Source organism: Phyllostomus hastatus, unplaced genomic scaffold (genome assembly GCF_019186645.2).
Source record: "Phyllostomus hastatus isolate PE091 unplaced genomic scaffold, TTU_PhHast_1.1 phas_contig_37, whole genome shotgun sequence".
Classification (NCBI taxonomy): domain Eukaryota; kingdom Metazoa; phylum Chordata; class Mammalia; order Chiroptera; family Phyllostomidae; genus Phyllostomus; species Phyllostomus hastatus.
Genome location: NW_025333867.1, coordinates 3,574,251 through 3,599,183, shown reverse-complemented (window position 1 = coordinate 3,599,183; position 24,933 = coordinate 3,574,251). Strand labels below are relative to the sequence as shown.

The 24,933-nt window shown below is 42.6% G+C and overlaps 1 protein-coding gene across 6 annotated transcripts in view; it reads right to left on the bottom strand.

Moving 5' to 3' along the window:
- Positions 1 to 24,933, bottom strand: part of RREB1 (ras responsive element binding protein 1) — a 174,130-nt gene that overhangs the window by 53,824 nt on the left and 95,373 nt on the right. For all 6 annotated transcript variants that reach the window (XM_045841631.1, XM_045841630.1, XM_045841629.1 and 3 more), the window contains exons 2-6: positions 18,316 to 18,434; positions 14,753 to 14,878; positions 13,932 to 14,143; positions 8,179 to 8,268; positions 7,039 to 7,202 (exon numbers count right to left, since the gene is read on the bottom strand). In XM_045841631.1, coding sequence (XP_045697587.1) covers positions 7,039 to 7,202; positions 8,179 to 8,268; positions 13,932 to 14,102 — 425 coding nt within the window. In that variant the 5' untranslated portion in view covers positions 14,103 to 14,143; positions 14,753 to 14,878; positions 18,316 to 18,434. The remainder of the gene's footprint in view (positions 1 to 7,038; positions 7,203 to 8,178; positions 8,269 to 13,931; positions 14,144 to 14,752; positions 14,879 to 18,315; positions 18,435 to 24,933) is intronic.

Sequence of the window (24,933 nt, the reverse complement as noted above, 5' to 3'; positions counted from 1 at the left end):
TGATGTTTCCATGATACATATTTTGTACTTGATGGCAACCTGTTACTCTGCTCAGGAACTAGGCTGTGGTTAGAAAGGTTTGGGATAAAGGATTTTCAAACCTCAAAAACACAAAAATCCGCAGACAGGGAAGTGGCAGCTTGAAATACTATTCCAGATACAGTAATAAGCTGAGATGGTCTCTTCCCCATCCTTTTTCAGAATGAGCTGGAATTTGCATCACCCTTGTCTCCCTAGTTACCAAACATAGGATTACTTTGCAAATATAATTTAAATTTATTGACTAGAATTAAATTGTAAGAAGTCACGGACTTGATCGGAACTACAGTGCAACTGTCAACACGAGCACACCCCTAACATAATAAGCTACCGATTCTGTGAAGTTTATTTTCTTTACTAACAGTTCAGCTGAGGTAGGTGCTAACAGTCTTGTCATCAAACTAAGATAAAGGAAACTTAATAAAAAGATGGACTCACCTTATAAACAAAGATAACTAACAAAAAATGACTAGTGGTCAAAGGAAATAAAGTGAGTTGTTCTATGAAGTGGGTGACTACAGAGAGTACCTCAATATCAGTTAAGAATAACCTGAAACTGAAAAGGATGGCATTCCTGGGGTCCTCATTATAAGTGCTGTGGGATGTGTAATGAGCCCTCTGCGAGCTGCAGCAACACAGATCTGGGGTGGAGCCCAGACGTGTCTCCCACAGCAGCCGCTCACAGTAAACACTGGCAGGCAAGGCTCCCCTGGAGGAATGTGCACACGCAGAGATATGTGTCACATGTGCATGTGCAGGTGACCTTCAGACAGGGTTGGGGGAGGGGGTTGAACAGGAGGCCGGGGCAGGTGCACTATGTGCTTCAAAATGCACTGTGCTCCAGAGCAACCTTGTGGAATTCAGTCTTGGAGAAATGCATCTTGAAATCCACACAACAGGAGCCCTGTCACAGCAGGGGCCCTACTCAATCTGTGGTGCTCAGAGGAGAGACTGAGAATCAGCGCAGGAAGCTGACAGAAAAGTAGGGTCTAGAGTAAGCAGGTTATTAACAAGATACATACAGACACTGGCAGGCAGGGCAGCGTGCTTAGGGCTCTCAGGGAAGCGCAGGCTGCAGGGTCTCTAACCACGCAGCTCAGCAGGGGCTCCAGGCCCCAGCCAGCTCTGGCTCTCCTCAATCCTAGCTGATCCACAGACCTCAGGCAGCAGAAACAACAAAAGGAAAATGAGAAGAACAACTCTGGTCTTCAGCACAAAACTCACATTCGACTGGCTTCCTTCATGCTTTCAAAATCAAGTGAGGAGGATGCAGCTAATCAGTTTGGGTTTTCGCGATTCGATTTTGTTTCATTCCTGCACACACACGTCCCAGGGCAGCTCTGGCCCCTGATTAATGTTACACAGGTATCTGCTCACCATTTGAGTTTCAGATTCTAGCACGGATCCAATGGGAGAAATAAATCTAACTTTACTCTCTCTGGCAGATTTTTGTAACTGTTTTCACATTTTCATAATTTTTTTCAAAAGTACAGTTTCACCAACAAATAAAGATGTTAATCATTGTGATCGATTACCAAAACCCAAATATTCTTTTAACCCATTATTTGCAATCTTCTGCAGAGAACATAAAATAAATGCAGTGTGATAAACTCAAATATTCTAAGTAAGTTTTTTTTTGTTATTTAAGTTATATATTTCAAGTAGCAAAAAGCAAAACAAAAACAACCTCTTAATTTATTCTCTGGATTCTATGAATGCTTACTTGGTATTTCCCTCCGTGGCACATAATAATAGTATTAGCGACCATTAATTTATAAGCACTACTTAACAAACATCACCCTAAATGCTCTGCATCTACTGGTTCTGAGTCACCACAATGCTCCCATGTTAGTACAGGTATCACTGCCAGGTACCTTAGTACAGGTACCGTGCCTCAGTCGCCTCTACAAAGGAGAGGCGCCTCCTTTGTAGAGGCGACTGAGGCACGGAGAGACAAATGACCTGTCCAGGGTCACAAAGCTAAGAGCGGCGCACCTCTTACAGATGATCGCAGGGTGCCTTCAGCTCTGACAACACAAACTCAGAAGCGCCCTCTACCACAGACATTTCCATAGCACAGCATAAGCCTTCAGAAAGTTTTCATAAACACTGCATTCTTGAGCACAAGTTCTAAATGAGATTCTACTTCATCTTACCACTTTGTTAAAGTACAGACATATTAAGAGATTTCTTCACAGTTCTGCAGAATTAGAACTAGCACCTGGTCCCCAATAATTAGTCCTCTCCTCTAAATCAGGGTGACTCATAATAAATAAAGTTAGAACAAAACCCAAAATTATACAAATACCACCAAGGCCTGCTTTAAAAAATATATTTATAAGCAGTAATATACCCACAACTCCAGTATACACTGTTCATGAGTGAGAAATGGATCTTAATTAAAAAATGTGCAACTCCACTGACTTTACAGAATAAAAACAGATTATGGGGGTGGGGGGCGGAATACTAAGAACAACTGTAAGCCAACCAATTAGATAACATTAATGGCCAAATTCCCAGAAAAGACATAAACTACTGACACTGACTCAAGAAGAAATAAAAAATGTGAACACACCTATCACAAGTAAAAAGAATAAATTACTAATTTAAAAACTTCTCAGAAAGAAAAGCCCACATGGCTCCATCAGTGAATTCTACCAAATATTTAAAGAAGAATTAACAACAACTCTTCACAAAGTCTTTCAAAAAACAGAGGTATAGGGAATACTTTATGAGGCTTGTATTATTCTGATACAAAAGCCAGTTAAGGACATCCTAAGAAAAGAATACTACAGACCAGTGTCTCTCATGAATACAAATAAAAAATATTTAACAAAATACTAGCAAATCAAATCTATCAATACATGAAAATGATTACAGTTTGTGACCAAATGGGCTTTTATCCCAGGAATAAAGTTAGTTTAAGACCCAAAACAGAATAGAACCTTTAAAGGACAAACTCAACTTGACCATCTCAGTAGATACAGAAAAAGTATTTGACAAAATCCAACACCCTTTCATGATTAAAAAAAAACCTCAGCCGACCAGGGGTAGAAAGGAACCTCAAAACCGATAAAGGGCATTTATGAAAAACCCACAACTACCACCATATTTAATGGGAAAAGGCAGAATGCTTTCTCCCTAAGATCAGAAACAAGACAAAGATGTCCATTCTCTTCACTTCTGGGTTAACACTGTAGTGGAGGATCTAGTGAGGGCTAGCAGGCAAGAAAAATAAATAAAAGGCACAAGATTAATTTCAAAGAAAGAAATAAACCTATCTCCACTTGCAGATGACATGATCTTGTATACAGAAAAGCCTAAGAAATTCACTAAGTAACAATCCGAATGAGTAAACAAGGCCAGCAAAGTTGCAGGAAGTGAGATCAATACAAAGTTTGAATTGTATTTTATTTATTTATTTTTTGAGAGGGAAGAGAGAGAGAGCGAGAGAGAGAGAAACATCAGTGTGCAGTTGCTGGGGGCCATGGCCTGCAACCTAGGCACATACCCTGACTGGGAATCGAACCTGCGATGCCTGGTTCGCAGCCCACGCTCAATCCACTGAGCTATGCCAGCCAGGGCTTGAATTGTATTTTTATACACTAGCAATGATTATTGTTTACACAGAATCAAAAAATAAAATTAGAAAACAATTCCACTTAGAATACCATGAAAAAGAATAAAACACTTAGGAATAAATTCAACAAAATATAAAACCTGCACTCTGAAAAAATTATAAAACGTTGTTGAAAGAAATCCATAAGATCTACATAAATGGAAAATACCCTACAATCAAAAATTTAGTATTATGATGGCAATGCCCCCAAATAGATCTATATGTTTTGCAATCCCTATAATTATTCCAACTGCCTTTTTTGAAAAAACTTACAAGCTAATCCTAAAATTCATATGGAAATGGAAGCAACACAGAATAGCCAAAACAATCCTGAAAAAGTTCTAAGTTAGAGACCCATACCTCCTGATTTTAAAACTTACCAAAAAGCTACAGTACTCAATATGTCAGCCTCAAGAAAAGACATGTAGACCAATGGAGCAGAACTCAGAGTACAAATATAAATCCTTACGTTTAAGGTCATTTGACAAGAGTGGCAAGACAATTCAATGGGGAAAGAAAAGTCTTTTCAATAAACAGTGCAAAAGACTGAACTCAGACCCCTTCCGTATACTATATGCAAATATTAACCCAAAATAGATCATAGACTTAAATGTAAAAATTAAAATTACGAAACTCATGAGATTTCACTTCATATCTATTAAGACGGCTGTAACGAAAATGACAGAGAAACAGTAACAAGTGTTAATAGAGATGTGGAAAAAATGGAACCTTCATACACTGCTGGTGGGAATATAAAATGATGGCTCAGCTGCTTTGGAAAACAGTGGGACAGTCCCTCAAAATGTTACACACAGAGTTACCACGTGATTCAGTAATTCTACTTCTAAGCATCTATGCAGGAGAAATAAACACAGGCATCCACAAAAAGAATCTGTTCAATCAAGTTCACGGCAGCATTATTCATAATAGCCAAAAAAGTGGCAATGACTCAAATGCTCATGAATTGAAAAGACAAGTAAAATGTATCATCAGATAATGGGCCATTATTTGCCAATAAAAAAGAATGAAGTACTAACATATGGTACAACATAGATGAATCTTGAAAACATTATGCCAAGTAAAAGAAACCAGTCACAAAAGACCACATATAATTCCATTTGTATGAAATGTCCAAAGCATGAAAATCCAGAGACAGAAAGTAGATTAGTGTTTTACTAGGGCTGGAGGGTGGGAAGTAAGGGGAAGTGACTACTTATGGGTATGGGTTTCTTTTGGGGATGATGAAAATATCATAAAATTGATTATAGTGATGGTTGCACAATTCCGTGAATATACTAAACACAATGAATTGCATACTTTAAATGGGTTAAATGTAATGTATGGTATATAAACTGTATCTCATAAAGATGTAAACAAATAAAATAGAAATTGCTCGGTCTAGTGCCAGACGCAGAGTGCACCATAGCTTTAGTGACAATTATTTGTAAAATGCATTGTCAGAGACACCACTATCGAAGGCAGTAACTATGCCTTTTATAGGTATATTTAACAGGTGTCATATTAAAAAACAGATATTGTCTCAAAATGGAAATTTGCAAATCAGAAGTGACTGGGCCCAACGCCAGAGATGGCTTGTGCAGGATCACATGCAGTACGTGATTAGGGCTAAAGCAGCCAAGAGGAGGGTACTTCTCACTAATGCGCCCCATTGTCTTCTGCCAATTTGCAGGTGGCCCCTGGGGTATCCACTGAGCAAGTTCAGTAGGAGAAAGCAGGGGAACTGCCCCAGAAGGCACAGATAACAATGCCTTTAGGACCAGATTTTAGGAGGGTGAATAAGTAAGGGAGGACTTTTGGTGGGAGGAAGAGGGAGGTAGGATGGCAGGAAAAACAAAACAAAATGGCAAAGAGAAGGCAAGATGATACTAATGGGCTGCTATGGTGGTAAAAAAGCAAAAATCTAAAAATGTAAAATATACTAAAAAATGGCAACAGTATTCACTTCCCTCTTTGTACCCAAAAATACTTGTAGGAGAAAATGAGGAGCAAATAGAGAGATGTGAAATTTTTAAATGGAAAGAAAAGTAAAACACATTGTAAAAAATTCTTTAAAATATTTTTACTTTCAGAAAGTCATTATATGTTAACTTATAGGAGTTCCGACTGTGAAATTCATAGGCTTTAAATTTTTGCAGCATTACTTAGAAACACGAGTAATAGCATTTACCAAGTGCTTACCATGTGCTGGGATGGTGTGCTGAATTTATTTTCTAATCTTCATCCTGGTGTTCAGTATTAATAATCTCATGTTAAAGAAGAGGTAACTGAGGTACAAAGGTTAAGTAAGTTGCTCAAGGATAGAAAATCTACAAGTGGCAGAGTTGAAATTTGAAATCAGGTGCCCAATTTCAAAGTCCAGAAATTTACTATCATGCACACTCATATGTCCCAAGTACAACATCAGTGGTTCATGAAACAATTTAGGTGGAACAGACTGGACCATCTGATATTAGTATTTATCTATAATGAAACATCAATTTCACAATACTTATATAAAGCTTTCTTTTCAAACAAATATGTAAAAAAAAGATGTTAGTCAAGTTTTAAAAAGAAAACAGCATAATGCCTAAAAGGGAATATGGAAAAAAATCGCCTGATTTTCTGAGAAGCTGAAATTCTGAGTACCTTTAAAAAATCTTCCCCGAGTTCTAATATTCTTAAAATGTTCATGTTTTTTTTAAAAAAAAGCATTTAAAAAGTCTGTTTTAACCCCTCAAAACATATATAACCATCCTATGAAGTATATTTTCCATTGGTTCATCCCACAAAATTTTAATATGCCTACCACTGAGCTCCCTCCCACTTCTGAGTGAGCCTCTTTCTCCCTCAAGAAAGTAAAAATTCCTGATATTTATCAGATTTCTTATTTTTTCATTCTATACCAACTTACCCTGAAGCTCCAGGACCATACAACTTAACTATTTATTCGAAGGTCCTAGGAATTTTTCTTAAGAGAAAGACTTGCAGGGAACCTAACAGGCATATGCAACTAGTTTTTAAAAGGCAAGGGTTACTGTGCTATTCCTTTAGGGCTCCTCTGTATCTGATAAGCTGCCTACCTCTGGCACCCAAATAAAGAAACTGCAATTGGCAAAAGGGGAGGACTCTGTTTCATCCTAGTCCCCAAAGGGCCAAAGACCTAGCCCAGGTACTTCAGTTTCCCATGAAGAGACACCTCTAATACTTTGGAGATAGTATCACAGGCAAACAAAACCATCTCTGGCTTTTCCATACAGTGAAAAGGTTCAGAACTCTTAATGTTTTTAGGCAAGTCCTCTTTCTGATGATGGCTCAGAGTCTGCTTTACTTTTTGTCAACCTCCAGATGCCAGTCACCAGGCCAAGGTGGCCCTCACCCACCTGTGCATGTTCCCATTGGTGGTAAAAGACTGGCCACACACAGTGCACTTATAAGGCCTCTCGCCAGAGTGCACCAGCATGTGGCGATCCAGGGAGCTGGCTGAGCTCAGTGACTTCCCGCAGATGCTGCATGAATGGTCTGCCCCTCCAGTGTCCGTGTTGTGCTGCAGAAAGCAATCACCACAGTGGTCACTTCAGGTGGGTCAAAACTTGAAAACGCAAATTTAGATATAATAAAACCAGTAAAAGTTCTCAGCTGTTTTTTTTCTGTTTCCTTTTAAATATCTTCCCAAATGTCAAAATTTATCAGGAGCACAGGCAAATATGTATTCTGTACAATTTTCTTCTATCCCCATGTTTGTTTTGAAATGTACTTCTGCAAGGCTCAGAGAGCTAGAATCTTTGAAGGTCTTTCTTGGAGACACATACAAGTTAACTGACCACATATATCACATGAACAGGAAGACTGTCAACTATGAAGCAAGCATGCAAAATATGGTCTTCATGTTAAGTCAGTATCCATTCCCCAGGCTTGCTATGAGGGGAAGAGAACAGAAATCTGCAGTTCAGAGAGGCCTAACAGCTGAAACATGTTAAGAAGGAATCTTTTTATCCAAACCCAGTTATTAATGTTATTATTCAGTACCATGTTATAATTTTAACAATGTCACTCTTTCACTGTTCCAGATCTATCAACAATTCATCATGAATCAGTCATAGCAGGTGAAGGAGAAGGAAAAAAATCTCATTATAAAGGAGAAAAGCCAAGAGATTCTCAAATCAAGTCAATTCCTTACTGCATGACATAAGGCTGTAACACTATAAAGAGTAGGGGTCGACGCCTACAGTCTCACTGTACTGTAAGGGGACTTGGTTCATACTGACAAGTCATGTATGATGCAAAGTCTTCTGTTATATGTGGTCAGTTAATGTGATATTTGCTAAATTCTGAAAAGGTATTCTGTATTGATCTGGGACTTTGTCTCTATTACAAGGCCACAAAAATTATTTCATAACCACCTCTCAAAATAATTAAAATATTAAATCTAAATTAAACACAGCCACAATTCATACACTGAGATCAAATCATCTTGCTCTCTTAATAAATGATTACAACAAAAACATAAAAGTAGTGCAAACCTGACGAATGTGCATAGTTAACTGATGCTGTGTAGTGCAAATCTTTTCACACAGGGGACAGTTATAGGAAGACTTCTCCTCTTTCGTTTCCTGAAAAGATATAATAAAAGGGAGAATCAATTTCACCTCAGTGCACTAGTGCCTCCTTGTTTCTGTTATGAGCACCTGTGTCTCAAGCTGCAGCAACGAAACAGCCGAGAGGATGGGCTCTGGAGCCTGCCTGGTGTTCTGAGCCTGGGCAAGTCACCATCCTGCTGGTCCTCAGTTTCCTCATGTAAAATGGTAAGAATAATAGCTTCTATCACATCACCCTGTGATGCAGATTAACTCAGTCAACACACGTAAAGCACAGGAACAGTGCCTGGCACAGGTTAAGTGCTCAATAAATATTAGTGCTCTTATTAGACAGATACCATTTAATGAATCATCAGTGATGGCGGAAAACAAAGCATCAAGTCATGGCAGAGCTAGAAAAGGAATCTCTTCCCAATCTAACCAGGCTCCAGCCACTCTTTTCCACACATGAGATGTGATGAAGTTCTCACATAAAAACCCACCCTCCCAATAGTGGGGGGCCTCTGGGCCCAGCTGTGTGCCCAACAGGCATCAACACGACCCCTTTCACTCCCTGTTGGCACCAGCTTAACACTGCTCACAAACAGTAAATAAGAATCAGAATGCTGGCCTGTGGAAACTGTGATGATAAAGAGTGACAATGCAAACTGAAGACTTTCACAGAGGTGACAAAAGAACCAGCTCACTACTTGAAAAGGGGGCTCATTTTATGTTCCCTCAAAACAGGCTTCTGTCAAGCAATATGTTTTACCTTTTTAAGGAAAAGGACAGGCTCCTTCTCTACCAATACAACTTTTCTTTCAAATCCTTCATAGAGAGTTGTTATGGGTGTGCCTATCATAGCCATTTCACACACTTAACCCCAAGGCACCACAGGTCTCTGTACTCATCCCCAAAACTAGCAGGATCAAGGCCTGGGCACCTCTCCCCAGGAATGTAGAACTGAGATGCCAGAGACTAAGATCCGTGGGTTTCCAAAGACCAGTAGAATCACCTGGGGAGCTTTTTGCACTACAGAGTTCTAGATCAGACACACAACAGGCTGAATTAGAATCACTGGGTACAGGCAGCTGACTCCCTGCAGTGTTTCACAAGCTCCCAGAAGACCCTGGTATGTGCCCAGGTTTGGGGATGACTAAGAAACTAAGTTAGGTGATCACCAGCACTTGAATTGAAAGTTCACACAGGGTTGGGGCCAGACCCAGAGGCATGGTGAGCCCAAGCCACACACACAGCCGGGGAAGCCATCTGTGCTAATGGAAGTGGGAGATGAGGCAGGCCCAGACAGAGGGAGGGCTGGCCTGGTCGGCATCTTCCAACAGCCTTCTTTTTCCTTGTGCTCATCTGAATGGATTTCTGTTCCTTGAAAATAGTATCAATTATTGAACACTTATGATGTGCTAAACTCTGTACATATAAAAATGTCAGTTTTTTCAAAACTACTAAGACACAGCCACTATTATGGGTCCCATTTTCTGGATGAGGAAACTGGGGTACAGAGAGGCAAGTAACCTGCTCCAAATCAGAGAACTGTTACAGAGACTCAGGATTAAAACCCAGGCCAGCTTCTCAACAGGCCATGCTAACCACTGTGCTATATAAATCTGACAAAAAGATGAACCCCAAGGCACAGAAACACCCAGGTGGTTGGCTATGAGAGATGATGAACACAAAAGTCACCCTGAAGACTATAAAAACAAATGGCACCATAAACCAGATGGGTGGAGTGAATGCATGATGATGTCTAGTACATAGCTAGCTGCTTTTGTGGTTCCCTCTCATGCTTCAAAGACTAGCAAGCCTCATTTTAAGCATTTTAGTAGTGACCCCTTCGCTTTTCATAGTTTCAGCTACTCATGGTCAATCCCGATCCAAAAACATTAAATGGAAAATTCCAGAGAAATAAGTGATTCATACATTTTAAATTGCATGCTATTCTGTGTAGTGCGATGAAATCTCACGCCATCCTGCTGTCTGCCTGGGACGTGAATCATCCCTTTGTCCAGCTTCTCTATGCTGTATACACACTTGTCAGTAGCTATCTTGGTTGTCGGATCGACTGTGGAGGTATCACAGTGCTTATATTCAAGCAGCCCTTACTTGACTCTGTAATGCCCCAAAGTACAGAGCAGTGATTGGGCAATTCAAATGTGCCAAAGAGAAGTCATGAAGTGCTTCCTTTAAGTGAGATTTGTATGTATAGGAAAAAACACAGTACTGTAAATAAAGGGTTTAGCACTATCCACAGTTTAAGGCGTCCACTGGGGGTTTTGGAAAGTATCCTCTGTGGATAAGGGGAGGATTACTGGACAAACCTTTTTTCTAGTCTGTGGCACTGGGTCTGAGAACTAGGTATGTTATACATTCTTTACTCTCAAATTTTAGAAACTTACAGACATGAATTCTAAGGAAGTTGATTAACTCAGAAACAGAAAAACCTGCCAGACTCACTGAGTCAGCTGCAGACTCCCACTCCTCACAGAGGTCCTGTGCATGTGCCTGGGGGCAGGGCAGGGGCACCCTACCTCCTCAGCCCAGTTCCCCCACAGTCAGAATGGAGCTAGCCAAGAATCACCAAAGAAAAAAACAAAACAAAAGTAGCAGTGACAAAATAAGAGCACTCACTTTAATAATAAAAAATGTCTCATAGCCAGGCCAAAACTCAGTCTTGGGTGTCTTTGTTGAATTATTAGATTAGCGCTACTACATATTAAAAAATTTTTTAGAGGAATATTCATCAGCAGGATGTAAATAAATGTAAAAAAGCCAGGTCTCCAAGTGACTAGCTTCTGGAGGAGGCAAAAATTTTTTTTTAAAAATCATCTTTCATTCACCTTGAGGTAGATGGCGCTAACATTGTTCTGGGGTTTATCATGAACTGGAACCCCAACTTTCTCTGAGGCTGGCAGTGGCATGCTGCAGACCATACTAGAGACCCACAAAATCCACAGGGCTCTAGGGGGACATCTGTGAACTCGGACTTTATTTTTGTAAACAAACCAAACGGAAAAGACAGCACCACGATGCTACAAGAAGCCCTGCAGGAGAACTCTGACTCCAGTTATTGGGGCCGCGCTAGTGGAAGGAGTACACTTCCTGAGATGACAGATAAAATTAGCAGCTAATGTGATAACTAACCATTCCATGATGAAACAAGCTGGCACCCGTGCCAGCGTCCGGCTGTGGCTAATCTGTCCTGGAGCTCGGTGCTAGCACTCATGGGGCTCCTCCCCAGCGCTCCCTCCCTCTCAGCCCTCCACGGCACTCCCAGGTGAGGATGAAGCACTGTCTCCCCCTTGAATGCACTGTTTTTGTTTGTTCTTCCAATGCACCTGACTTTCCCATGATACCTCTGGCCCAGACTTCCCTTTCAAAAACTAAGCCAGTGCCCTGAGGAACCTGGAGGCACAGGAGGCAGATGAAAATAGCCCAGGTACACACCTGTACCATCTGCTTCACTACACTTGCACAATCACCCCCAATTAACATGCAGGGACAGAAGGGCTCTACCTACTGTCTCTGAACCACCGGGAAAGGCCCAGAGCCTGGACTTATGCTACCTCTGCCTAAGCTGGGCTATTTAAAGAGGAGGTGATCCCTACCTACCACATTCTCTGGGGAGAACAGAGAAGGAAGAGGAGACAATGACCTTATCTATCTCATTCATCCGGAAATGCTTGACACCCAGGGGCAGTACCTGGCTGAAAGCAGGAGCGGGTATGTACTGTGAATTGAGTGAATGAGTGGAGAGATGAACAAATAGATGGAAGGAAAGACAGTCATGTGAGAATAGAAGTAAACCTTTTCTTCCAAGAGCTAGTGCTCCTTCTTGACTCAGGCCACAGTCATACAGGCTGAGTGTTTTCTCAGGGACCCATAGGAAGAGAAGCATGTGGAGACAAGGGAAAAAAAGAGAGAGAAAGGTATCAGTGCTCCAACCCTAAAACACTGTTTAACTCTGCCAAGTCTTCAGCCTTGAGAAAGGAGTAAAGAAAATGAGCACTCCCATGCTATGGAGGGATTTTAGGTTGGCACAACTTTTCCTGGAGGGCAAGTTATATCAAAAGCCTTACTTAATGTTTTACTTCTAAGAATTTATAGAAAATCATCATATATGTGCTCAGACAACTCTGTATAAGGGCAGTCACTGTAAGATTGTTACTTAAAAGAAATTAATTTCCAAAAGCCCAACAAGTTTACTTTTGTCTCCATCCCTGGTATCTAGGCAAACTCTTAAGACTGCCTGTTCCCTAAGGGTTTGGTATGATCCCATTAAATCAGTCAAACCAAAAACCAAATGTGGAGGAGTCAGTTCATATGACATGGATTCAGAGAAGAAATGAGATCTAGTTACTTTCATTCCTTGAGCTTTGTTGAACACGCTGCTAACAGGACAGCAACCGCTCTGCAGGCGACCCCTTGGTATGTCATTTAAAAGGTTCATCTCATTTCCCCATGGAGGAGACACAGGCTTTCACTACATCATTGATCCTCCCAATCCCTGCCCACTCATTTACTCTTTTCCTCTTCTCCTGATCTAATGCCCACTAAAGGTTCAAAAGGACTAATTCGCCTCTGATGTGGAATTCTCTGGAGCCAAATTCTGTGCTTTGTCACGGGTGGAAAGCCGGGGAGCAGCCCCAGCCCGACCAGTGCTTATTTGTTCCCTAATCTAAAGATATGTGTAAAAAAAAAAAGCCAATCAGGTGGCTTTGAAAACAACATGAACCATTTTTGTAAGTAAGGTAAGTAAGGAAACGAACCACATCACAGTAGAGGACTAAGTTCTATGCCTTGGACATCAAATGAAGAAAGCTGACATTCAAATGAATTTACAGGGCAGAGAATCAGGGCGTCTTCACCCACACTGATGCCACAGCACAGAAAATTTTCTCCATTGAGTCAAGGAAACTGAAATAAGCCATGAAAAGTTCACACTTGAAAAATGATTACAACCTCTGGGTATGTCTATTTACTTCTCAGTACGAGGGGAGATTCCACCCCCCCCCCCCAAAAAAACTGGAATTATCTTCTGGACGGTGAGCCCCTTGTATAGTACAGGCTTCCCCTGCTGGGTGAGTGTTCTAGGAACCCATCTGTATCAGTGCACCAGCTGGGGATGTTCTGAGAGGCTGCATTGGGCTTCAGTGAGTTTTTTTAAGATTCTTTCAGAAAGTTTGCCCATTTCATGATGGGTGATTTACAAGTGCACCTGCCCACATGGAACTGAGTGTTCAGCAGTTTTTGACCAAAAACATCATGACCCCCGTGCCCCACCCTCGCTATTCACTTGATCTCCCCCAAGCGACTTTGCTTGTTTCCCTGGATGAAAAAAGTCCCCAAAGGGAAACATTTTGCTGATGTGGAAGAGGTGAAACAAAAAATGGCAGAAGCACTACAAAGCATCAAAACTGATGAATTAAAGAACTGTTTTGAGCAGTGGAAAATACATCTTGATATGTGTATTGCATCAAGTAGAGAGTACTTTGAAAGGTGACTGAAATTTAAATGTGTAAGAATACAGAAATTTTTATAAATAAATTCTGAGTTTTGGGGGGGTCCCCTCTTGCACATCCAAGATTTTGTTTTAAGAAGCTGAGGCTCAAGGAAACATCCATCTCCCAACGTTCTCAGAGACTGAAGCCACCAGATGTCACCACCTAGCACACGAAGCTTACCTGGTTCCTTCGGCCAATCCGATTTGGTCCTGGAGGCTTCGTGGGGGACTTGATGCTCTGGGGGCTCCCGCCATTCTCAGCGACCTTCCCTACACTCATTACCGCTGACATCATGGTGTTGATGGAAGACAAATCTGAACCTTCCAAGCCAATGGGCGAACTTGACGTCATTGGGACAAGGGTTACGCGTCTAAGAAGCCTCTGCCATAGAACTGAAAATCGGAAATTGCTGATGTGATCAATGGCATGTTTAGGCTCCCGCCAGAGCCAGTGGCACTGGCCAAGATTACCACACTCTAAGTTGGGCCAAAAGCCTGCCGTCTTCAGTTCAAGCCGAAACTCATATCCAAATTGACCTGAGTTTCATCTAAATGAAGTGTTGTCACACCAAACAATAACCTTGCTCCTTTCTAAGCATGTACCACCGACACAACTCCCAAAGCCACCTGAGGCAGGTCTCTTTGCCTTTCCTGATCTTTCACTGGGCAGAATGGCAAAGGCTGAGCCAAGAATTAGAAAGCCCAGGGTGCTGCCATTTGGCTAGCACCCTCCCAATAACCTGTCTCATTTACTACTACTACAGGAACGGTGTAGACCTGACAGCCGAGAATCATCAGGCTTCACTTAACTCCACTGCTGCAATCCAGTGATTTCAATAGGGAGCCCAATTGTATAAGACAATTGAGATGTGAACCCTATCAAGATTATAACCAAATTTCAAATTAACATAAAAAAGACTGCTTCTTAAAAAACACAAATAGGTAAGATACCTATACCCCAGAAAATGGACAGAAGAAAACCCAGCCCCCACTGCCAATTACCTCCATTTTCTGCCCCAACTGATACACTATGAGATTTCTCCTTGCTATAGCTATCATCCACGTGGAGTAGGAAATGAGTCTGTGCTTCACTTCTTTTTTTTCTTGTCTTGGTATCACTCGTTGACACTGGAAGGGAAGCAAAGGCAAAATGATTCAGTTCATATCTTTTCCCTTAGTTGAAGAAAAAGCTGAAGCCATGTATTGGCTACAATCTCAGACCACAATATTCACAAAGAACACAGGAAGCACAAGCAAGAGGTGATTTTTAAGTCTCCTTTTTCTTCAAAACTGTATTTTATGGTTCTTTTTCAACCTTCACTGATATTCCCTATGGTGCTGTCACCCTTACTCCCAATAGCCAAAAGGATTTTGTGGTAATTTACTTTTGGAAGCACATGCGTCAAATTTCCTTTCATACTCTATCCCACAACCCATAAGGACTCTCAGACTCTGACTTGACCCACCTCCCACCTCTGCCTAAAACTGGCCAAAGACAAGGCAGCTGAGGAAGGAATTCAGTGAAGGCCCACAGTCTGGAAGGTACAGGTCAGACCTAAAGGAAAGCAGGTGGTGAGAAAAGAATGATCAAAGGGAACACTGTGGTGCATGGCCACATCAAACCCTGACTCTTCAGCCCTTCCCGAGTTATACTCTGTGCAAGCAGAAGGATGACAGCTATAGGCATGGCCAGATGTAAGTCCACAGGTCAGAGATTTCCTTTCTTTTATCCCGGAAGATATTTTATAGCTGCAGCCCTGCCAGTGAGCCACATACCCTGCGATCCCACAGCGTGCGTCGGCAAATCTGACAGCCCACCACTGCGGTCAATGGTCAAGCTCATTAGCTCAGCAGCACAGTGAATGCTTAGGAAGAACACCAGAAAGAATATGATTTCTAATGGTTTCCTCCTCCAACTTTAGGCAATGAGACCTAGGATGGGAGAAGTGGTAACACCCACAGGAGCTACAAGTATGTGCGGCACCAGAGCAGGAAAGGTCTGGGAGTATGACTTCATTAAGTGACGTTGCTATCAGCTCAGAAGTCCCAAACTAAAAATCCTTCCAGGAAAATCACAGAGGGACTCAGGAATAGCGCTTTTCTTGTCAAAGAGGCAAAATGTACTTTCTTCTTACCAGACAGTTGGAAGATATGAAACTAATGGTTTCCCAAATGGTAGGAGAAAGGACTAGCTGCAGAAACACTCCTTAAGACAACTAATTCAGCCTCACTCCTCACGTATTTCCTCATAAAGAAAGGAAAAGTTATTAGCAGGGTGGATCCCTTGCTGCGATCTACTGAAAGTCAACCCTTGACACAAAGGTTTGAAGAAAAAAAAGGGAAATTATGATCAAAATTAAACAAAAAAAACCCAACTGTCATCTTTCCATGAAGTTTCCCCATGCTAGAAGACCATTTAAACTTATTAAAGATTGTGCTTCGAACTCTCGATTTTTAACTGTCTTTGAAAGTTTATTTGGGAGATTTCTTTTTAAAAAAGACTATGTGACATGAATGCACACATGTAAGTGCACATGCACCTCACTCCTTTATTAACGCAGTTCTCACTAATCAGCATGGAATTATTGCTTGATCCAAATAAGTAGACACTTCAATCCCCAAATCATCGTCATTCTTTAAATATACTTCCCCCATAATTTTAATGTACCTCAAATTATAAAATGACTAGAAATCTTTACTATAATTATGTCAATAAAAAGAAAATTAGCCTTTCTACCAATTTATAGGAGTTTAGAAGATGATCTTGCTTTTGTCCTATGACTCTACTTAGAAAAATGTAGTAGAGTTTACTCAAATCTGAAAATAGGATAAACACCTTTAAAACTAAAAATAAAATTTTAGGTTAAAATAAAAAACGTATTTTTAAAATATACTTTTTAAGATTTTATTTATTTATTTTTAGAGAGGGGGAAGGGAAGGAGAAAGAAGGAGAAGGAAGGGTGAGAAATAACAATGTGTGGTTGCCTCTCATGTGCCCCCTACGGGGGACCTGGTCCACAACCCAGGCATGTGCCCTAGACTGGGATTCAAACAGGAAACCCTTTCACAGGCCTGTGCTCAATCCACTGAGGTACACCAATCAGGGCTAAAAATATATATTTTAATTCTATCAACATGTAGGGAAAGAAAGTGAAGAGGAGGAAAATAGTCAATATGAAATTAATAAAAATATATTCAGTAAGCAGAGCCAAACTGCTGGTAAGATTTTTTGTTGCAGTCACTATAACATCAAAGACACATTCTTGCAAACTGTGTCCTAAATACAGAATACATAGTAGTAGTCACCACAGCTAATCTACATAAGAACTGAAAGTCACAATGGCTTGTCCCAACTGGAAAAGGAAAAAAGTAATATAAACTTGTTTCCCATTTTGTCCAGACAAGAAGATACTTGCTCAGTTTACTCCCTCCTTTGGGATAAAGCATGATGTCACCCATTGATGACACTGAGATCACCTACACTTACTTCCTTTTCCTGGTTTAAAGGTAAGTAAATAGCAATTAAAAAAAAAAAACACAGAGATTTATCACCTCTGTTCTGCTATACTGTTTGAAAACTCACTATACTCATCCCTGAAGAGCTGTTTCAGAAGCAACCCAAACCAGCCCCTTGAAGCTATTGCAAGATTTTACTCCAGTTCACTCTTATACTTGAATTCCTCATTGGGATGATGTGGCGATGGTGGAGGGAAGAAGGGAAAGAACCTGGTGTGAAACACAATGTAGTGTGTTATTACTCCATGTTGGGAAGAAACTACCTTACCACTGACCTCATTTATGCGCTAATTTAACCAGACACCAGTTGGCCAGTATCAGTCAATTCTACCCACCAGACGCCTGACCCTTGAGTATATTGGAGTAGTAACTCAAACTAATTAACCTAAATTTACTGATACTCAATTGCAGGGAATGGAAGATAAGTTTAGCAGTTTAAGGTCCATTTACAAAGTACATTTTCCTTCATTGATATTTATGTAGTCTTAATATTTTTTATTCTTTGTCCCATTTCTTCTCCCTGAGACCATCCTGCACATCAGCCTCACCACCACAAATAATAATATAATAAAAAATAAAATAAAAATAAAAATAACTGGCTCCATTCTAATACAATCTCCTCCAACTGGATCAGAGAGGACTGGGAACCCAGATGAAATTCCCAAATCACAGGTATGGAAAGAAACCATCATCTTCATTGACATGGCCCAGTGGACTGGCCTGGTATTCCAGTTTTAAATGCCAACAGTCTCGAATTGGGGGTGGGGAGGAAGAAGCAGGATATGGGGTTGTCTGAGGCACTGCTTTTCTTTTGAGACAAAACACTAGGCACCCTTTCTGAGATTTCTCATCCCACATCTCAGGTCCAATAGGTCAAGAAGAACTAGCAATTCAGTTACAATTTCACCGTGGTTTTGCATCAAAGCCTCAGGCAACCTGAGAAGAGGGAGGGCAACATAAAGGGAACATGGGGAGGGGACGGGAGAGGAAGGAAGACTCAACATTCAGAGTTATTGTGACTCAAGGAAAATCAACGAAGTTTAACCGACCTGGTTTTTTTGTTCTTATCACACTGGCCCTCCTTACTGAGGAGCTGGCACTGGCCAGGCCCAAATGTGTGCAGGGTCACACCTCAAAGCCACCACCTCTGGAGCAGAGCAGGAGCAACCTACAAAAATGAGAAAAAGGTGACATTACGAGGGAGCCAACACCAAAAATGATCCCATCTCTGTATTTCTCCACTGGATACCACCAGGAGGCACAAATTAAGAACAAAACATTTCCCACCCACTTCCTGCACTTCATAAGCAAAGCTCCCAGCTCCTAGCCCAATTCCACCCAGTGGTCCGTTAGCATCCAGCAAGAGCAGTGGCAGTTATGTGGGAGTCCGAGACAGCCAGGAACTCTCAAAGCATGCTCCAACAATTCCAAGGATGGTATCACCTCAAAATGGCTTGGACACTGACTCCAGGTGGAGCTTCAAGAATCTTAATGACATGTTAATGCTGATGGGTGAAGGGCAAGGCATCACTTACTATCGGAAACAGAGAAGAAAAGAAGAGCTGAAGAAAGTACAAAACATGGAACAGCCCTTCAATGTAAAGGAGGACTATACATCTTTTCTTGAGTGATGGAAGAACTGTCCATAACAGTTCAAATAGGACCAAATGCCTTATTTTTATTTTCTATAAAGAAGACACAGAAAACGACTCAAATTACATGCACCCTTCAAGAGCCTGAGAATGTCTATTCTGGGTGTCAAGGGCCTCAAATGCCTGGCTGGGGAGAAAGCTGTGTCTGGCCCTCCACAATGCAAGAGAAAACTGGGACGCAGCATTTGCCCAGAGCGACAGCATTTGGCCACTCTCTAGGTCTCTGGAAACAGCATCCATAGCAAAACTGAAGAGTGAAGAACTGGTAATAAAAATTAAGTAAAATGGACTGCCACACAGACAAAACCTGTTGAGAAATACTTGCTTGGTGTGTTTTCTCATATGTATTCCCTTTTGGGACCTCAAGAAAAGCTGCCCAATCATGTGACATGCCCGGTGACACGCCTCTGTGTGCACGGAGTTACTGAGCACCTAAGGCAGCAAACCTCTGCCAGACCCGCCTGTTGCGACGTGGGGTGTGTGTGTGTGTGTGTGTGTGTGTGTGTGTGTGGGCGGGGGGGGGGGTGAGGGAGCCTCCCAAGCCGTTTCTGTTAGAAGCAGCTCCTCGTGGTTTCTGACACTGTGACAGCTTCTCTCACTGCACACCCCACTGCTTCAATTCGTCATCTTTTCTTTTTGGGCCTTTCATTTTTGAAAAGATCTCTGGATTTTGAACAAAGCACTGCATTTTGCTACGTATAATGTGATCCCGTGTATCTGCACACCTACGGTTTTGGCCCAAACTTTTGGGGGGAAAAATCTTTCCTTTTAATGTTTTAACTCAATTATTTATTTATTTTTAGAAGCAAAGCCGATTACTGTATTCCAGGATATTATTTTGCATATGGATACTGTTATTGCTTTCTAGAGTTATACTTTTAATGCATAAGCATAAATAAAGAATTTAAAAATTTATATAGATACAGAATTAGTGCTACCCATGTATAATTTACATCCTTATTCTTCCCTAAAAAATTTGGGCAAAAAAAGTGCGCATTATATATAGCAAAATACAGTATGAAGAAACACGGAGTAACTCATAGGGATAGCCTATGAGTGGGGCAAGGATCTGAGGAAAATTATGGACCCTCCCACAGAAATATGCATAGTTTCTACATCTAACATTTTCTTTCAGTGTTGGGAAGGCTGGGGACCCCAGAAAGCCATCTGGGATAAGTGGAAGAAGAATCCTGGTTTTACTTGATATATAACCCATGTTCCTTTAAACTATGAATTAAGTCAATTTTATTAAGATTCCTATGAGATTTCAGAAATATGGGAACAAAATATCCTTTCAGATCATCCCCAGCCATCCAAACTTAAAGATGCCTAAGGCAAAGTAAAACACTGTAAAAAATAAATAAATAAATAAAAAGGCAAGGTTTCCCTGTTATTATTCTTTTTTTAATTAATGGCACATTTTGTTAGGAATAGAGTCTAGAGAGGAACTGTTGCATGCTTTTTTCTAGAAACAGCCAAGATCTCCAAATAACTGAACATTTCTACATGTAAGTAATAACACATCACAGAGACAAGTCTCTGAATTTTTTTCAGAATTTAACTAAGAGTATCAAAATTTGGACATACTCTCTCCCTTTATTTAAAAAAAAAAAAAAAGATATTTTAGAAAGTCCAAGTAACCTCTCAGTACATCTGGGGAAAGACGGGGAGGAGAGGGCCAACCTGACAGACTTGACACTGGAACTTTGATCCTCTGATCTCCAGTGTAAATGGTATGAATATTGAGAATGTCTTGCAAGTAAGCTCAGTAACAAGAGTCGCTACCCTGTTTACTCTGGGCTCCATGAGGCCAGAGGGATTCACAGAACTCAGAGTGGAAAAGTACAGGACAGTTCTTGGACAAAAACCCAAGATACCCCTTCCTTCTATCAACACTACCTCAGGAGGAAAGGGAAAAAGGCGGGGGGAGAGGGGGAAGCCGGGTGACAAAGCCTGTGCCCTAGAAGATGACTCCTGTAGGGAAATGTGACAACACTGGCTGGGGACGGGGAGGCTCTGGCTCCTGAGGGAGGATGCTGAAATTCTGGGTTCGCATCCCCACACAGGCTTTGCCCAGGTCCAGTGGAAGCAGGATGGCCTGGGGGAGAGGGTTCCTCTGGGAGGATGACGGGAGGGGAGGCCAGCTGTCCCCACCCACCACGGGAGATAAGGCACAATGTCCTGTAAAGCCTCGAAGATTAAGAAGCCCATCCCTAGGTCCAGAATAGCAAAAAAGAGATGAAAGATAAAAGGGAAGATAATGCAGAAACAAAGCTATCCAGTTTCTGAAAACCCTGCAGATTCTTAAGGTACAATCTAAAATCTGTCCTAAGGTCCCAAAGAAAGATGGGCTAAGTTTAGATGCCAGGGATGACAGAAGAGCCCCCCGCCTCCCTCCGGGCCATGGGAACTTTGCGACACCAATCCAGGAGAGGGGCTGTGCCGAGCCTGCACCGAAGTCCTCAAATATTTGGGGTGGTTGATCCACTGATTGGAACAGCCTTAACTAGCTGGCCAGTTCCACACGACCCAGTACAGGCTGAGAGCGTTTAAGAGGAGTTCAGATACTAAAATGTTGTGAGCTACTATGGAGTTTAACAGCAACAAGGACATCTCTGGGAGGAGGGGCTGAGGCAGAAAGGAAATATTCTTCCCCAGTCTTGGCTAGCTGGGGACAGAACCAAACCAGACTAGATGTTGCAGCATGGCACTGCCTGTTCTCCCCTGCCTGCCAAGCTCAGGGCAAAACCGTCTCCTCTAACCAGGACAGCCTTCCGTGTGCTCTGAGGCCTGGGACAGCTGCGATGACAGCTCTGAGTTCCAGGAAGTTGATGTGTTTCTTGGCTTAGGGTGCAGCCTCTGCCTTGGATAGGGCGGCACCCATGCAAGTCACCCTCCCCCGGCTGACATGAGCTTTGGTCCAAGGGGGCCTTAGAGGGTCACAGAGAGTGGGCCCTGCACAAACAGGCACTGTGAGCTGTTCCAGCCAGTTCTGGGGACCACTAAGAAGAGGGGAGAGGCACCCTTAGGCCCACATTCAAGACAGCAAAGTACGAAGGGGTGGGGAGACTGCAACCCGGGGACCCAAGACCAGGTGTGTGGGCCTCCCATTGATTTGTCTTCTGATCTCTGCCTCAAGACTACAGGAAACACTCAGACTTTTTAACCTGTCGTTCAAAGCCCCTTCTGGCCTTCTTGCTCACCAGTCTTCACAGTTATCTCTGTTCAGTTTCTTCTCCCAGAACATTACTTTCCCCATCCCCTCCCTCAGGGGCCACTTTCCACATGTAGCCTAGCTTCCCCAATCCCCACTCACCCTGGGTTCTTAGTTCCAAACTTGAACTCTGAAGTAGTAGCACAGCTAATACTTTTTGAATTCTATCTATCACATGCTTTAATGTTTGTAACAAACACCCTATGAAGTGTACAGAAAAGATAATGAAGGTGTAGACATAGGCGAGAGTTAAGTAACTTGCCCCCAACATCATGGTGGTATGGCGATGTGAATCCAGTGTCTATGTCTGTTAAGTTTCTTCTGGGCAAAATCTGCAACTCCTAGCACAGGGCTTGAGAGAACAGATGTGCTCCCGCAGTCACATCCTCTGACTTCTGACAATCACATTCTGAGTCACTTCTGCCCTTCCAGACTGTTCAGTGCCTAGCCTGCCATTTCCTTCTATTTCTAGGCAGGAAGAAGGAGTCTCTCCTCCCACCTTCACCTTTGCCTTACTCTCTGTGCAGGAGGCAGCACTGGACTTCCATCTCAGACTAAAAAGTTCATTGCGCAGGGCAAGAGTTTGCAACCACTTGCTGCCCTCACTGCACAAGGGATGGAGAACTCCACATCCTACAGAGCCAGGTTCTAGAAGCACTTGGGCAAGGAGACCGGAAGGAAGCCAGCAGTCTCTGCCTGAGATCCCACACAGCCCAGTCCTGTCTGAGTGGCTGGATCTAATTGATCTAACGAATGTGAGCTCGAGCTGAGAAGTGACCTGTGTGCTCAGGTTACTTGTGCTTCCATGAAAATGGAATGTAGACCTGGAACAAAAGGAAACTCTGATGGGGATGCCCATACTTTCAGGTGCTGGGGTTCCAAAAATGTGTGTGCATGGGCAGTAGTGGGGGGCAGACAATAGGGAGCAGAGATGGTGGGGAGTGAGTAGCCAGAAGTGCACAGATAAAAAATTAAGCAAACACCAAGCAAAGAAAATCTTAGAGTCTCATGGAATGAGTTAGAAGTTACCTGCCACCGAACCGCCAACAGAGCCATCCCAAAGACTAGTCCCTGTCCAGCCACGTTGAAGACCTTTGTCAGAAATGCAGGTTCTCAACATAGGGAGGTCATTAGGTGGTATTACACCTTAACCGTACATGGGGCTGAAAAATACAGATTTTTGGGCCTCACCCCAGTGGTCCGTGTGTCAGCTCCCAGGGGACTGTGACCCAGCCTTGGGAACCAGCACTTGTCTTCCAGAATTCTGGAAGGAGGGCAATACCAAACCAATGATCTCCCTGAAAAACCTTTCTGCCGTGAAGATTTGAAAGGAACCACCCTCAGGGCAAAAATCCAGGTACTCATTCTAACTTTAGCTTTATTTACCACAGTAAAATAATAATAAATAAATAAGGGGGGATTAACGTGTGCACGAGCTATTTTAGCTTCCTCAGAAATGGGCATGTATGGGATGTGAGCTTCAGATAAGGCAGGGCCAGCAGCAATTCTTGGGGAACAAAACCACTCAGCCCGGCCTCCACCCAGCTATGGACCCTCAAAGCCATCTTTCCCCAGCAGACAGCATCCACCAAGCTCATACCATTTAAGGAAAAGCTCCTTGGAGGGTGCTGTTGAGTCCTTCGGCCCGAATTTCCAGAGGCCCTGGGCACCCTCACAGTCCCCAAGTCTCTCTGATGCCCCTGGGACATTAGTGTGCCACAGAAGCCTGTGAGCAGGAGGGTTGGGGGGGGGGAGGAAGCAAGCCTATGCATGGTTCCCCTGTAGCCTCAGAACTACTTCACCTCCTACTGTGGTTTGTGTCTTAATGGGACTCACAGCTGGAGGAAGAAAAATCAAACAGAATTCATCCCAGCTGCCTGGAGCATGCCCCCACCCCCTGCTGATGAGGTTTCCACTGATCCAGTGGGTACCAGGTCTAACAGGAGCTGCTGATGCCCTTCTCAAAAGGCTCGGTTCACTGTCCTTGGGTGAAGGAGCTTTAGTCAGTAAAGTGAGGGCACAAGGTGGGGCTTATGGGACAGTGACAGGCTCCATACTGGAAGGAGTTGCCCTCTTAAAAATAATTTGGACATTTTAATTGTCACATTACATACAATTTTGGCAGACAGGCAAACGTTGATTCGAAAGACAGGGTTCTGCTTACCAGATTTCCCTATGTAACTCAGATTCCATTTACTATTTAAAATATAAACTGCTGGGAAGGTGGAGAGGTTTTTCTGGTACATGCTAGATAAAATCATCCCGTGATACCCCATTCTTCTTCCTGCATCTCTCCGCAGGGCTCTTGGCTTCTTCAGAGGGAGGAAATGGGTCAAAGTCCTGATTATAGGCTTTGCTGTCAGTAAATAAGACTGTGAAGAAGCAGAGCCCACTCCTTGCAGCTCTGCTGGGAGCAGGTCTCACAGACAGGATCTAACTGCTGCCACACCCAAGGAGCCCAGACGCAGCTGCCACACAGCAGCCATCCATCTTCTAGTGCTCTGCTCCTCCGGGAGGGCACCCTGCCCCTTTCCCCAGGTGAGCCCGTCATTGCCCACACATTGCTTTTCTGCCAGGCCATCAGGATCTGGGATTTCATCATTTTCTTGTCCAACTCAGCAGAAACCTATATGCTTTTCTATTCTTCCTGAAGAAACTGGTGAGAAAGGGGGTGGGCAGACAAGGGAGCCTGAATAAGGAAGCACTCAAGCTGGGCAGAGGGCCCACGAGCACCTTCAACGACCCTCCATGGCAGAGAAGGGTCTTCTGGGTTCTGGCAGAAGATATTTCAGAAAGAGTAT